Here is a 13,375-nt window from a genome sequence, read left to right as displayed (position 1 = left end):
ACTCATTGTCTTGGAAAAAATTGTTCAAGGTTAGTCAGATTAGGATAGAAGAAATCATCATTTTTCAAGTCTTGGCACAGCTTCTTAATTCTATGAAGATTTCTACTTTCACTGGGCCATTTTAACACAAAAATGCCTCTAAACCCAGTTTCTTCCTGTATTTTGCTCAGTTTATCTGTTCTGATCCCTGCTAAGGATAAGCATCCCAACACCATCATGCTGCCAACATCAAGTCATCAGTGTGGGCATGGTGTGTTTAGGTTTAGTGTCAGATTTACGCTCTGTGTACCATCTTGAGTTTAGGCCGTAAAGTTAAATGTTGTTAAATGTTCTGCCACATGTTTACTGCGTGCCCTGCATGGGTTTTGGAGAAATTACACACATCACTGATGGAAAACTTCCTATAAAGGTGCCGTGCCTCTTGACACCCATCAAGAAAGTGTGGCCAAACCTAAAAAAGCAAGTGAACAAAAACAATTTGTGAGAAACTCAAAGCCCTGAGAAAGTAACAGTGGGTCACTGCAGTCAAGACTTGACCTATAAACTGTTATCAGTGCAGAAGAAGGAGAAATGTGCTTAGCTAAAGCAGAGACTCTACTGAAAACCCATTGTGACTGTATACTTCTAATGAATGATAATTAGCTAAAACTGAAAGATACACACTGTCCGTGTCCACATATTTATATTGCATTGAATGAAATCTGATTTGTCCTGCTTTCCCCTGACCTTTGCCCTGCTTTAGAGAGTGTTTCTTACTAACCGCAGCGTATTACTGAAAGTCTGCTCTCATTTTCCAGAAAACAGTTCTAACTAGCTGCTTGTACAGTCTTTGACTTGTCGTGCTCTAACCTCTCTGTTTGCTTTTTTTGTCTTGTCTTCTCTCGGCTTCTCTGTCTTCCGTCCTGCTGCCACCTCTCCTCTTCTGTCCCATTTCCTGCATGCTCTCCTGGACCTCACAGAAGACCTTAGCGGGGACGGTAAAGTTACACTGTTGTTTATCAATCTCTGTGCTGTTCTTTCTTTCTCATCCTGCCCCGGCTGCACACTCTCTGCACCCTCCAGGGAAAGGGTAGCGTGTGTATTTTGGTGTGCGGCTTGACGTGATGCTTACATTCCTACATCTTTAACAAAAGCTGTGTGCGCTTTTATGTAAATTTACTGTGGTTTAAGCAAAGTAAGGACAAAAAAGACAATAGAATTCAAAGTTAAGTTATCACCTACTGCATAATCAAATTTTCTTGTTGTGTAGAGCAGCATAATCAGTTCTAATATCTGATTTTTTTTTCTTTTTGAAAATGCAATACTACAGAGTATAAACATGTCTGCTTTAAACCAAAGAAACCCACAATTGCTCTGTTAAGGTTTCCCTTTCTCTCAAGAAACAGACATTCAAACAGCCACACAGAAAGCAAAATTTGCAGTCTTGAACATTTACACTTGCGCATACATAAGGACCAGAGGAGGGAGAGTTTTGCTGGATTCTAACGTTGGTGGATTCCTGGCTATAAGGAGCTGGCTAAATCATACACACTTAGAATGAGAAACATGTTAATTTTCTCTCCTCCAAGCTGAAACGGACTGAAGAGAAATGTTCATCTCTACTTAGAATGCGTCTCCAACTGAGTAACTGACTAAACAGCAGTCAGCTCAATGAAAACAAACCCATTTTGCTAAAAAACCAAGTGTATAGTTTAGGTTGAAAACTATGCAATAAAGTACCAATCTTTGGCTTGACAATAGATTAGAAAGAAAAAAGTTTGGAAAAACCGAGATAAATAAAAAGCATTGCTAAAACATGGTTGAATATTGTTTACATATCTTTTTACAAGCTAGTTGCTTTAATTTAACTTTCATCAGTTTATATTGTCTATAGTGAGCTTAGATAAATAAGCTCCTCCTCCACATCACACCTGCTCACCAACTCGACTTTCAGACATCTTAGAAAGACAGCAAGAAAACTGAGGCGGATTTTGAATGAGCAGATGGAGGTAATAGACAAATATCAATTTGCTTACGTGTCTATTTGACATAAATAATTTATCTAGTTGTACTTTCTTATGCTTTGTTTATACTCATCAGTTATGTCCTAACAAACGGTGAAAGAAATGTAGTGGTCCATCCAGACTATTGGAACATAGCTACACAAACTTATGAGGCTACAATTTGTATGTTGAGTCGTGTTTGTAATTCACTTCATTCTTTAGACTTTTTTTTTGTTACTAATTGCTGATTAAGGGTCAAATTTAAACTGCAGCAACATCAGCGGTTTAAAATAGAAACCGCTGTGTCGCTCAGGTGAGTCCATAAGTCCTTGTTGCAGTAGCAACAATAAAGTCCAACCTATTCATCAGAGGCACCAAAGGCTTTTTACCCTTTTTGTTTTACCAGGAGTTCCTCTAAATATGTCAAAAGTAAATTAATCATTAATATAAAGCCATGATCTAACGTGCAGCAGCTGTGGCTTAGAAACATGCCTACTGAAGTTTGTGTTGCATCTAAATGAGCCATTCCTCATTGTGTTGCTTGTTTGGCTTGGCCTGCCTCATTTAACAGACCACTAGTTGTTATTTCACATTTTCCTCTTCTGAGATTCCTCCAGACAGAAATCAGCCACAGCGAGCTTATTTCACATAAATTAGTCCGACTCCCACTGAGCCTGATAAATCCCAAGCAGAACTGTGACAACGTTCAGGACAGCAGATGTTCGACTCTAGTTTCCAACAGCTGAGTCTGCACGCTGATTTTATTTTAAACACCACCATCTGGTTAGACTGACTCGGCCCATCTTTTGCCTCCCTTTTCTCTGCTGGCTCTGCTCTTATCCTTTCCCTTCCTCTTTCTATCTTGTCTTATCTGCCTCACTTGTCACTGATTTCATCCTACTTCATTTTTTCCCCCAACTGTTTTAGCTCTCGCTCCAGTTTCTTCCTCATTTCTTTCTTTTTTTTCCTGCTTTCGCTCTACTCCTCCTCCTCCTGCTCCTGCTCCACCTCAGTAACTCCCTGCTATCCAGCTGCTCTCAAACAGACAGATATTCACAACACATGCTCAGCTGACGCGATCTGCCAAGCGTTTGTGTGTGTGAGAGAGAAAGGGAGGGCGTTAGGGACGGAGAGGAGAAACGAGGGTGTTACTTTAAGCCGGACTTGCTTCACTTTTACTCTTTCTTTGGTTTTGTGAGTCGTAATGTGTGCCATTTGTAGTATTCTTATATTCTTCTATTTCTAACCTTGCAGAGACAGACGACTATGCAGAGATAGTTGATGAAGAGGATACGTACACCATGCCCTCAAGTAAGTTTTTTCTTTTTCCATCTTCTTTGCTTGATGTCTATCAGCTGAAGAAATGTTTCGTCTTCAAACTAAGGCTACGTTTGCGCATCTGTCAAATCCTTGCATTTTGTTTTGCAGCCTAATAATCAGAATGCTGTGTGAGTCGTTTCCATGAGGCACGCTCACAACTACATAATAAGTTGCTATAAACCACATTCGGTCAGAGCGCCGCTGTAGAATTTAGGCTGGTTTTTCCGATTTCTATTAACAGCAAAGACATTAGTTGGAGATTACAAATCATAGACTACAGATGTGGTTCCTGGAGACATGTGACAGATCCATTCAGATGTCCATAAAAACCCTCAATACGTTGGTGTGCTTGGCTGTACTTCTGTTTGTAACTGCTGCTGGAGCTCTAGGCTCAAATATCTTTTAAAGTGGATGTCTTGGCCAGTACAAGTACTTATGTATTTAATTGCATGGGTATCTTTAAAACTAGACTGTGTTCTTCTGTCTTGCTATATTTATCTTCCTTTGTTTTGTTTTTTTTCTTCTTCTTTAGTTTCTTTTTCGGTTACTTCCTCTAATCAGCATTTCTCTAGACATGTAGCATATTTTCCAACTCCGTTCCTGAGATTGTATGCGTTCTCATGTCAAACTGTTGGCTAAAATGGCTAAAGTTACAATATGTGTAAAGCTGTCCAGCTTTTTTAACCAGTCTGCAGCTGTATTTTGTATGTTTATTGACCAAATGTCAGATATAAGAAGTGTGTGTGTTTTCTGAGCTTTTTTTAACCTTTATGTAGCAGTCTGGCTCTCCCCCCTGTCTCTTCATCTGCCTTTCTTCCTCTTTTTTTTTCCCACCGCCAACACAGTGAGCTATGGAGTAGTTGAAGGTAAAACTACCCGCCTCTCTCATAATATCCCAATGAAATGCGTTTGTAGTGTTTTCTTTTTCCAGGCCCTATTAGCTTCATCATACATTTAAACCAAATGGGTGTTAAAAGTGTGCTGCTTTTTCAGATTTTCATATCGTGTACTGAAGCCACTAAAATTTATTGATGCTGCAATAGTGCATTTGTCTGGGAATCACTCTCAATATTTCTTTTTCCACAGTTGGTGCCTGGAAAATAGTATTTTATATGTTTTATGCGGGTTCTGGTCATTTCGGCCCTTCGCCAGTTTGGGTTTTGCATGTTTCCTACCTGAAGTTATCAGGTACAAAGTGTGGGATGTGCAAAAGCCATGTGTCAGTTCAGACCCACTTTGGGTACATTTTGTATCTGCTTTAAAAACATTTTTCAATAGACTGGAAATTAGGTTGTCTGATTATAATAACATCCACCAGTAGGAGGTTGCTAAAAACTACCTTGGTTTGGTCAGGGGCCTTAATCTGTCATATTTTATGCTCCTCAACAGACTGGTCTCTTCTCTGGTTTTTGTCAAATTTTGATGGGCTAATACCAATCTTTAGCTGATGCCTTTTTCAAACTATAAACGTCAAGTTGAACTGGACTGTGGTTCTTTAACTGGCTCCAAACGGCCAAAGAAAGCATTAAAAATTGTATTTTAAGAGATTTAATAAAGATGCCAAAATTCATCTTCACGCTTTAAGGTCTAGTCTAGGGTATCCCTTTCCTTTTCTTTTTGCCAGTCAAAGAGCTGTAGATTTTTAAATGAAGCGGATATAAGAGCTAAGCATCAAAAAATAGTATGTTTAATCATTTGTGAACCCTTCTGACTACGATTCAAGCTGATTTAGAGATAATACATTGTACTCAAAATGTCTACGTTTTTAAAAAAACGCAGAAACCAATATAAAAAATTGAGTCAGCAAAAATCTGAAAATTTGTAGCGAAATAACTGCGGGAATCTTGTTTGCCAATTAATTGGCTTTATTATCTTATGTTAATAGTTGGTTTGGTTAGTGTTAGAAAAAACCTGTCACATATGCATTTACTAGAGAAAATAGATTCTTCCCTTAACTCTGAGATTTTCTAAAACTGCTATGATGCTAAATGCATCAGGATTCTGTTCTTTGCCCAGCCTTCCTGTTACCTGCTTGGAGTCTTGCTCTCTCACTCAGTACGAATTGCAGACATGGCTCGTTGCAAAAAAAACAAACATCTGTGTTTCCTGTAATTTCATTTGAAACATTTCACTGATGTTTAAAATAGATTCGGTCAGTTATTGCATTGAGTTTGACTCCTGAAAAGTACAGTGTATTCCCGTAATATATCAAAATGTACAGACACTCTAAGTTCCAGTCCGTGGGTATGAACTGGTTGGTATGTGGGTACAAAGTGGGCTTTTTGGGTAACATGGTGGTATTGATTGGGGAAGGAGCGAACTGACCAGGTGCCGTTTTAAACTGAGTTTGTTTCTTGTGTTTTTGGAGGCGATCTGACCGAATTTAGTCGCTGGATTTCTCAATAAGAGCCACTCCATGAAAAACAGCTCAGGTCCTGCTTCAGAATCACAATTTGAGTACATCAAGTCTCTTCAGACTTCAGAAGTGATGTAATTGCACTGTGTTTGTGTTGTTTGGTGGTTTGGTTCTCATTGCTCCATTGTTTGGTCAAATGTCTTTATTTACGATTGTGGTTGTGTCAGTTCTCTGTGGCTTCTTTCATGTTTGAAGCAATATTCATTTCGAGTAGCAATGTGGATTAATTGCTGTAAATCTTTTAAGGAATGTATTTTGGCATTTTTCAAGCTGTGCTGTTTTGTCTTTAAAGATACAAAAGCAGCACGTTTCTGAGCCAGTGCATTGTGAAATAGTTGCCTCACAACATCCTGATTGTTAAGTTTTCTGCTATCCCCCTGATAGCTTGACCTTTACAGAAGCAGTCTACTTTAGTTCGAATGTCGAGGATTGTAATTTCAGTCTCAAACCTTAGAGTTTCCTTTGAATTTTAGTGGTTTTGTAAAAAGACAGAGACCAGACTAAATACAGCACAGTTGTTTATCAGTCAGAGGGAAATTACATTTGAGTTTGTTTTCAAAATGCTTTCTCTTCAGAGCACTCCAAGGGTATTTATCTACTCTGCATGAAGAATTTCTAATGATGATGAAGGTGGTTTGGTTTGCATGTTTTAGAACATTTGTTTGAGATTTCCTCAGTCTGTGATGCGAACAAAGTTTGCATTTATGGTAAAAGAGTCAGGAGACGTGGCAAATCGTTTGTTGATTATAACCAGTGGGTACGTTTTACCTCCAAGGGCAACAGAAAGGTTTCATCATTTTATAGTACCGGGAAAGTTGTTCATTTTAAATGTGATAGCCTTTTAATGGTTATTCAGGTCTGACCTTTTTTTTTAAAAAAAAAAACTTTCCTTACTCTTTTCTCATGTTCCCCTCTCAGCACGGGATTATGAGATCCAGAGAGACAGGATAGAGTTGGGTCGCTGCATCGGAGAGGGTCAGTTTGGCGACGTTCACCAAGGAGTCTACAACTGCCCGGTATGTTGAAACGGACACACTCAAACGGAAATGGGGTGAATAAACACTAATATCTTTAAAAACACGTCGCTCTTTTTTTGAATTAAATGAACAATAGTTCAAAGAGGGAGAAGCAAATATAAACGTCTACATTGTTGAAGCTTAATGTTTGTCTGCATTAGCCAATTCAAAACTAGTTTGAGTTTTTTGGGCTATTTGGAACATCCAGCTGTGTTCGAGTTGACCCTTTAAACACAACTATTCCCGCTCAGGTGATTTAGTTCGAGTGATGATCCAGGAACCACCAAGGAGGAATTTTATCAAATAGAAGATGCCAGAAAGAGTCTGTTTCTGATTCCACGAGGTGGAATAATAAAGATGAAGGACTACCTCTGAGTTCTTCAACATCATTTCAGATCAACAGCCAAATGTTTGAAACTTTGACCCATTTTGTTTGTTTTTTCCCAATTATGCTAGGATTTTGTTTATGGATGCAAAAAGTGTTTCACTTTTTGCATCCATATTGGCAAGGAACAATTTGGCAAGGAACAAAGATATCCTCACATACCTCATATAGATTTCCTAAACTTGTGCAGCCCTTATTAGATACAATCCATAATAAATTCAAACCTAAACATCAGCTGTTTATTGTGCGATTATTCCACCTGAAAAGTGAAAGGTTAAAGTCTGTCAGCCACAAATTAATACCATATTCAAGACGATAAGGGGTCTGTCCGTGTGTCCGTCCTGCTCATTATACACATACTTAACATCAAAAACCTTTCTATCTTGTGTGTCGAATGCCAAAATGTCATCTTTATTTTTGATGTACAAGTAAAGCTAAAACAATTTCTTCCTCTTCACCTCAATTTGCATTTACAACTTTAAAGGATCTGCTGTGTTTTACAAGCAGATTTCTACTTTTTATGTGCTCTTTGCAATCATTGTGTGGTTTGGGTTCTCTTTTCTCAAATATAAAATATTTTCCACAACCTCAGTTAGTCAGGCATTGTATTTCATAATCCATCAATGCCTACACAATTGTTAAGTGACGCTCATATATTTCAATTTGCTATCTGGTGTTTTGTGTGTTCCTCAGGACAAGCCGCCTCTACCTGTTGCCATCAAAACCTGCAAAAACTGCACCACAGACAGCGTCAGAGAGAAGTTCCTTCAAGAAGCCTGTAACACCGCTTTGCATTTCTTTGTTTCCTCCCTGTTTCCTTTCAGAAGTGCTCACTCTCTTTGTTTTCCAGTAACGATGCGTCAGTTCGACCACCCTCACATCGTTAAACTGATCGGCGTGATCACAGAGAACCCGGTGTGGATCATCATGGAGCTCTGCACGCTCGGAGAGGTGCGACGCAGGCTGCGTGTTTAAGAGCGCTTTGTCACATTTTCCTCCTTCACCCATTAGGATGGAGGTTTGCATAAACATGCGTTTCTGCTTCTCTCTGCGCTTGTTTGTGTGTAGCTGCGGTCGTTCCTTCAGGTGAAGAAGTACAGCCTGGACTTGTCCACCCTCATTCTGTTTTCCTACCAGCTCAGTACAGCGCTGGCCTACCTGGAGAGCAAACGCTTTGTGCACAGGTACAGCCATCAACTTCTGCATTAACATATAATGCAGAAGTTTTTGCCAAAATGTAATTTGGTAAAAAAAAAGTATTTTACTTCTTGATGAACTAATATCACATAAAACAACAGTGGGCTTATTTCTTCTTTGTTTTTTTCCCAACATTAAACTAAGAAAACAAAGTCAGATATATATTTTTTAAATCATGGAAGGTCCATAATTAAAAAGAGTTTTGCATCTTGACTCATTTAAAAGACTGGCATCTAGTTTGAAAGTTCTTTTGGGTTTGATTTAAAAAAAAAAAAAAAAAGCAAATAAAAAAAATGCTATTTTTAGCAATAAGAACCAGATTTAGAGTTGTTTCAGCCAGCCTAGGAGATTTGTGTTCAACAAAGTTTGCTTTTGTATAGAAGTTACTTGATAGATGTGTTCCTCCGATTCACTATAAAATTAAAGAGAATGCAAAAAAAGTTTCTTACTAATAAACAATTTTGTGCTCTACCTAACATTTTCTGTTGTAAGATGTAAAATTTTTCCTAAAATAACAAAAAGTCACCGGTCAAATATAATTATTGAAGAAAGTTATAAACTTAAGCTACTACAGATCTTAAATTATAATCACAATGTCATTTATAATAAATCTTAAAATTCCCTTGCAGAAACATCATATTAAAAAGTGTAATGTTTCTAATTTGAGGATTCAAAGCTAAACACAGATGTTGTGTGTTATAGAGATATTGCAGCACGTAATGTGTTGGTCTCGTCTGTGGACTGCGTGATGCTCGGAGACTTTGGTCTGTCTCGATACATGGAGGACAGCTCTTACTACAAAGGTAATGGCATGTCCAACCATAATGAGGGGAAAATTCATCAGAGTTTTCATTGTACCATCACATGCACATTACATGTTTTCTATATAGGCTTTACACGAAAGTTTAGTTGCTCCACTAAGCACAGAAGAGCTGAGATCAGTTTGTGCCTGTACTTTTCTACCATCTAGTGGTGACATTAGTGAACTGCAGTTCCTCCTTTAACGTTATATTGATTCTCTGAATATGTGGGGTTCTGAAACCTTCGCGCCGTACTGAGTATATTAATGATCGAATGTTTGTGTCTCAGCTTCTAAAGGTAAACTTCCTATTAAATGGATGGCACCAGAATCTATCAACTTCAGGAGATTCACCTCTGCTAGTGACGTTTGGATGTTTGGTGGGTTTGTCTGATATTACTCTGACAATTTTGCTCAAAAATTTGCCTTTCTCTTTCCTATTTCTTTCCCATAATACTCCCTTTTCTACCTTCCTTTATTCTTTTTATTCACTTTTTGTAATTTAAGTAGCAGTTTTTCTTTAAATCTACAGCAGTGTTCATACAATGAATGTAACAGAACATAGGAGCAACATTTTGAGTAGTTCCTGTATTTTTAAAGTTTAGTTGCATTAGTGATGTGTTCCAATTATGATTGCACCTCTAAAAACACATTTTAGATGAGGTTACATACTAAAAACTGCTCCCCCTCTCTGTGTTTTCCCCTGCAGGAGTGTGTATGTGGGAGATCTTAATGTACGGCATCAAGCCCTTCCAGGGGGTGAAGAACAACGACGTGATTGGCAGGATAGAGAACGGGGAGCGGCTGGCCATGCCTCCCCAGTGTCCACCCACCCTCTACAGCCTGATGACCAAATGTTGGTCGTACGACCCCAGCAAGAGGCCACGCTTCACTGAACTCAAAACACAACTCAGGTGACATGTCTTTTTTTGTGTGAAGCTTACAGGGAATAATGCTCGTTTTCCAGTATAGCAGGTTTAAATTGGACCAATGAAGTCTAGTTTTCAGGTGCCTCATGTTAACCAATTTGGTTCTTTCTAGTTTGTTTCTAACAATCAAGGATGAAACAACCAAGGATGGTGACGCCATCAAGTTTCTCACAAACTCAGGAGGCAAATAATTTATTTTGAGATACATTCTTTCACTTTTAGTCCAGTTTTATTTAAAGTTGTTACTTTTATACTTTTATAATGTCTTCTCTTCTTCTGGACTCTCAGTTCAGATGGAAATGGCGCCTCCCTGTGGTGTGGTGTTTACATTATTTTTACTTACTTTTCTGCCTTATGTTTGGTTCACAGTGTAGTTAAAAGAAGCCCAAATCTGACCTTTTTGTCCCATGAGACCTAGAGCTGATTTTTTCTTCAATTCTGACCCAGACCACTTTCATTTTTGACCATAAATTAGATGCATGTCAGATTTATTTAGGGAACGTTCAGGATGGAGGTTTTGTATCATTACGTACTTTTCCAAAAATACCTGGAATCAATAATCTCTCAATAGATTACCCAGATTATAAACAACTTTCCATGTACTATTAAATGTCTGGGTGTGATTAATTAATTGTTCTTTAATTTCAGCCTTTGTCTTAATGTTGACTTTTTGCTGCTGTTGCCTGCTTTTGCAAGCAGGTCTCTAGATTTCAATTTTAATAAACAACAACTTACATTTTTATCAACTACAAAAATGCATCATTGCAAATGTGTGTGAGTCATTCATAAAATGCAGCCACAGTACTAGAGGTGAGGGCAGTTTTTATGTTTTAGCCTTTTGATCGAGTCTTTTAGTATTTATCTGGAACCACTCTTGAGCCGTATGTTTTGTGTAATTCATTAATAAATAAGTGTAAGCAGGCTGAGTTGGTTTGAACTGTAGGAATAAAACAAATAAATAAATATGTGTGCTGTTATTGTTCTTATGATTTTTGCAGCGCTATACTGGAGGAGGAGAAGAGTATACAAGAGGAGAGACTGAGGGAGGAGATGAGGAGGCAGGTCACCGTTTCCTGGGACTCTGGAGGTTCAGATGAAGCGCCACCTAAAGTAAGACTTCACTGACACATTTATCTTTTTCTTCTTTCTACTGCTGCTACATTCTGTTTCTATGAGGCGTTTGAACATGATGACAAACTCCAGCCTACTGGTATCTTTCTGTCTTTAGCCCAGTCGACCAGGCTATCCCAGTCCTCGCATCAGTGGAAGCTTCTTTTCCACCTCCCAACACATCCCCTTCCAGGTAAACCAAACCAGGATCAAACTAAAAAGAACGATTTTAATAAGTAATACAATACTGCTTGAATTGGACACAAATCTCTTAAATTATTACTGTTTATCTTCTGTTGTGTTTTGCAACTTAAAATGTGTGCGAAGCCCTCAAAAAACAGTTGTTATGGAAATTTGGTGACCCTAAGAAGCTGTTCTTTGCTACACTTTAATAGCGTAACATGAGATTTGAACATTTGTTTTTTACATTGTGACTTGTTTTAATCGTTTTGTCTTTTCTTGACATAAAGATAAACTCACATCAACCTCACCTGAGCCAGGAAAAAAGCTATTTACTGCCCTAAAAGTTCACGTCCACACAGTACAAGAAAGGAATATCAATGTTGGCAAGACTGAAAGTGATCAAAAAGTACTTTAAATATGTTTGGAACTACAAATAAACTTTATGAAATATTTTAATCATATTAATACTTTTTCTGAACCTTCGCTACATAAATCACTTATGTATATTATCAAATTTAAGCATAAGACAGTTATCAGAGGCACATAAATAAATGCAGGGATTTATTTACCTGCAACAGTTTCAGAGAAAAAAGCACATCAGTTTACATGCATGCTGTTGAGGTGTGAAGGTGCCTGGCTGAGGGGCTGTTACCCCTGGATTGACACAGATCAGTGTGACTCTGTGCTGCATGGGTCAAAACAAAGAGAGACAGAAGAGAGCAATGTGTTCTCTCAATCCTCTCCTCGTGAACGGAGCAGACGGAAGGCATTTCCTGTTGTGCTAAAAGCTGCTCACACATGGCCTCGCAGACACAAATCAAAACCACCGTTTTGTCTCTATGGCAAAAAAACAACTCTCAATCTTATTTTTATAAAGAATCTCAGTATATACTTAGTTACCGTACATAAAAGTCCAGAGTCTTCAATTGTTTTAAAGGCGACTTATTATAATTCCTTAAACAGATTAAGATAGGTCTTTGGGCTACATAAAACTTGTTCATTACATTTTTTGCTCCAATTAAATTGTTCTTAGATAATAAGATTTTAGTCTGCTCAGTTCTGCCTATATTGAGCTCCTTACAAATTGAGCTGTTTTAGGGTGTCTTGTCACTTTAAATCCAAATAAGTTGTGGCTGGCCACGCCCCCCAAACCCAACGTTAACACTCCCACGTGAAAATGGCTGCAAAGAAATGCACAATTACACAACCATACGTCTTTGAAAAGCATTAATAGAGCCTCCTGCACAACCAACAAGAATGCAGCAAGTGGTTCCGGGAATGGTATGTCAACAACAAAACACTTGTCTTGTCCAGCAGCCATTAAGAAACGGCTTGTTTTCCAGTCACCAAAAAGCATGAACTTATTGTAAAAAAAAAAAAAGTAGGTTTTTTTTTTTAGAAATGGAAGAACAAAAACGTGCAGAAACCTCAGCCGATTTCATCCAGCCATTAACTTAACAGCAACCACTCCTTCTGAGCCAGCAGTGGGCAGATGACTGCTAATGCTGAGTTTCTTTAAGCCTAAAAGAAAGCATTATTCACACAATAAAACGAAACATTTCCTGTCTCTTCCTGCCTCCAGCTGTCGCCTGGTGGTGTTGGAGGAGTAGGAGGCAGCTATTCCCCTTCTGACTCGTGGAATCAGCTCAGACCTGAACATGCACCACTGTGGAACCCAAATATGGAGGTAAAATTGAGCCGCTTATGTCCTCTATTAGTACCGACAGAAGCCATTATTTTTTTATTTTTCAGTCTTCAGAGTATCCTTTAAAAGTCTTAAATTAACGTGTCTAAAAATTAAGGCCTTCAAATGTCTTCAATTAATTTAAAAAAATGTAATACGTTGATCCCAGATCTTACATTTCGTCTTGACGAACTATTTTGTTTTATATTAAATGCGGGACTTTTCTGTCAGGCTAACGGTGGAGTTGCTCGGAGACATCTGCGTTGCTTTCTGTGACTCGAGGCACTTAAAGCTACCGCTAACCAGCTGCTAACATAGCCTTCTAGATTGCTAGCTTGTGTCTATCGTGGATAA

General features: G+C 38.4%; 1 protein-coding gene across 9 annotated transcripts in view; it reads left to right on the top strand.

The window, feature by feature from the left end:
* The window catches only part of LOC102233733 (focal adhesion kinase 1), a 70,404-nt gene that overhangs the window by 47,337 nt on the left and 9,692 nt on the right, over positions 1–13,375 (top strand). For 4 of the 9 annotated variants that reach the window (XM_023344808.1, XM_023344806.1, XM_023344801.1 and 1 more), the window contains 13 exons: positions 960–977; positions 3,237–3,293; positions 4,148–4,168; positions 6,637–6,734; positions 7,813–7,897; positions 7,970–8,070; positions 8,188–8,303; positions 9,019–9,119; positions 9,406–9,495; positions 9,825–10,029; positions 11,043–11,154; positions 11,273–11,347; positions 12,920–13,024. In XM_023344808.1, the coding sequence (XP_023200576.1) occupies positions 960–977; positions 3,237–3,293; positions 4,148–4,168; positions 6,637–6,734; positions 7,813–7,897; positions 7,970–8,070; positions 8,188–8,303; positions 9,019–9,119; positions 9,406–9,495; positions 9,825–10,029; positions 11,043–11,154; positions 11,273–11,347; positions 12,920–13,024 (1,184 nt within the window). The remainder of the gene's footprint in view (positions 1–959; positions 978–3,236; positions 3,294–4,147; positions 4,169–6,636; positions 6,735–7,812; positions 7,898–7,969; positions 8,071–8,187; positions 8,304–9,018; positions 9,120–9,405; positions 9,496–9,824; positions 10,030–11,042; positions 11,155–11,272; positions 11,348–12,919; positions 13,025–13,375) is intronic. The other 5 variants (XM_023344804.1, XM_023344809.1, XM_023344805.1 and 2 more) reach the window with 3 other exon arrangements.

Source organism: Xiphophorus maculatus, chromosome 13, assembly GCF_002775205.1.
Source record: "Xiphophorus maculatus strain JP 163 A chromosome 13, X_maculatus-5.0-male, whole genome shotgun sequence".
NCBI lineage: Eukaryota > Metazoa > Chordata > Actinopteri > Cyprinodontiformes > Poeciliidae > Xiphophorus > Xiphophorus maculatus.
Note: the sequence above shows the minus strand (reverse complement) of the source record. Positions and strands in the feature narration are given on the sequence as shown.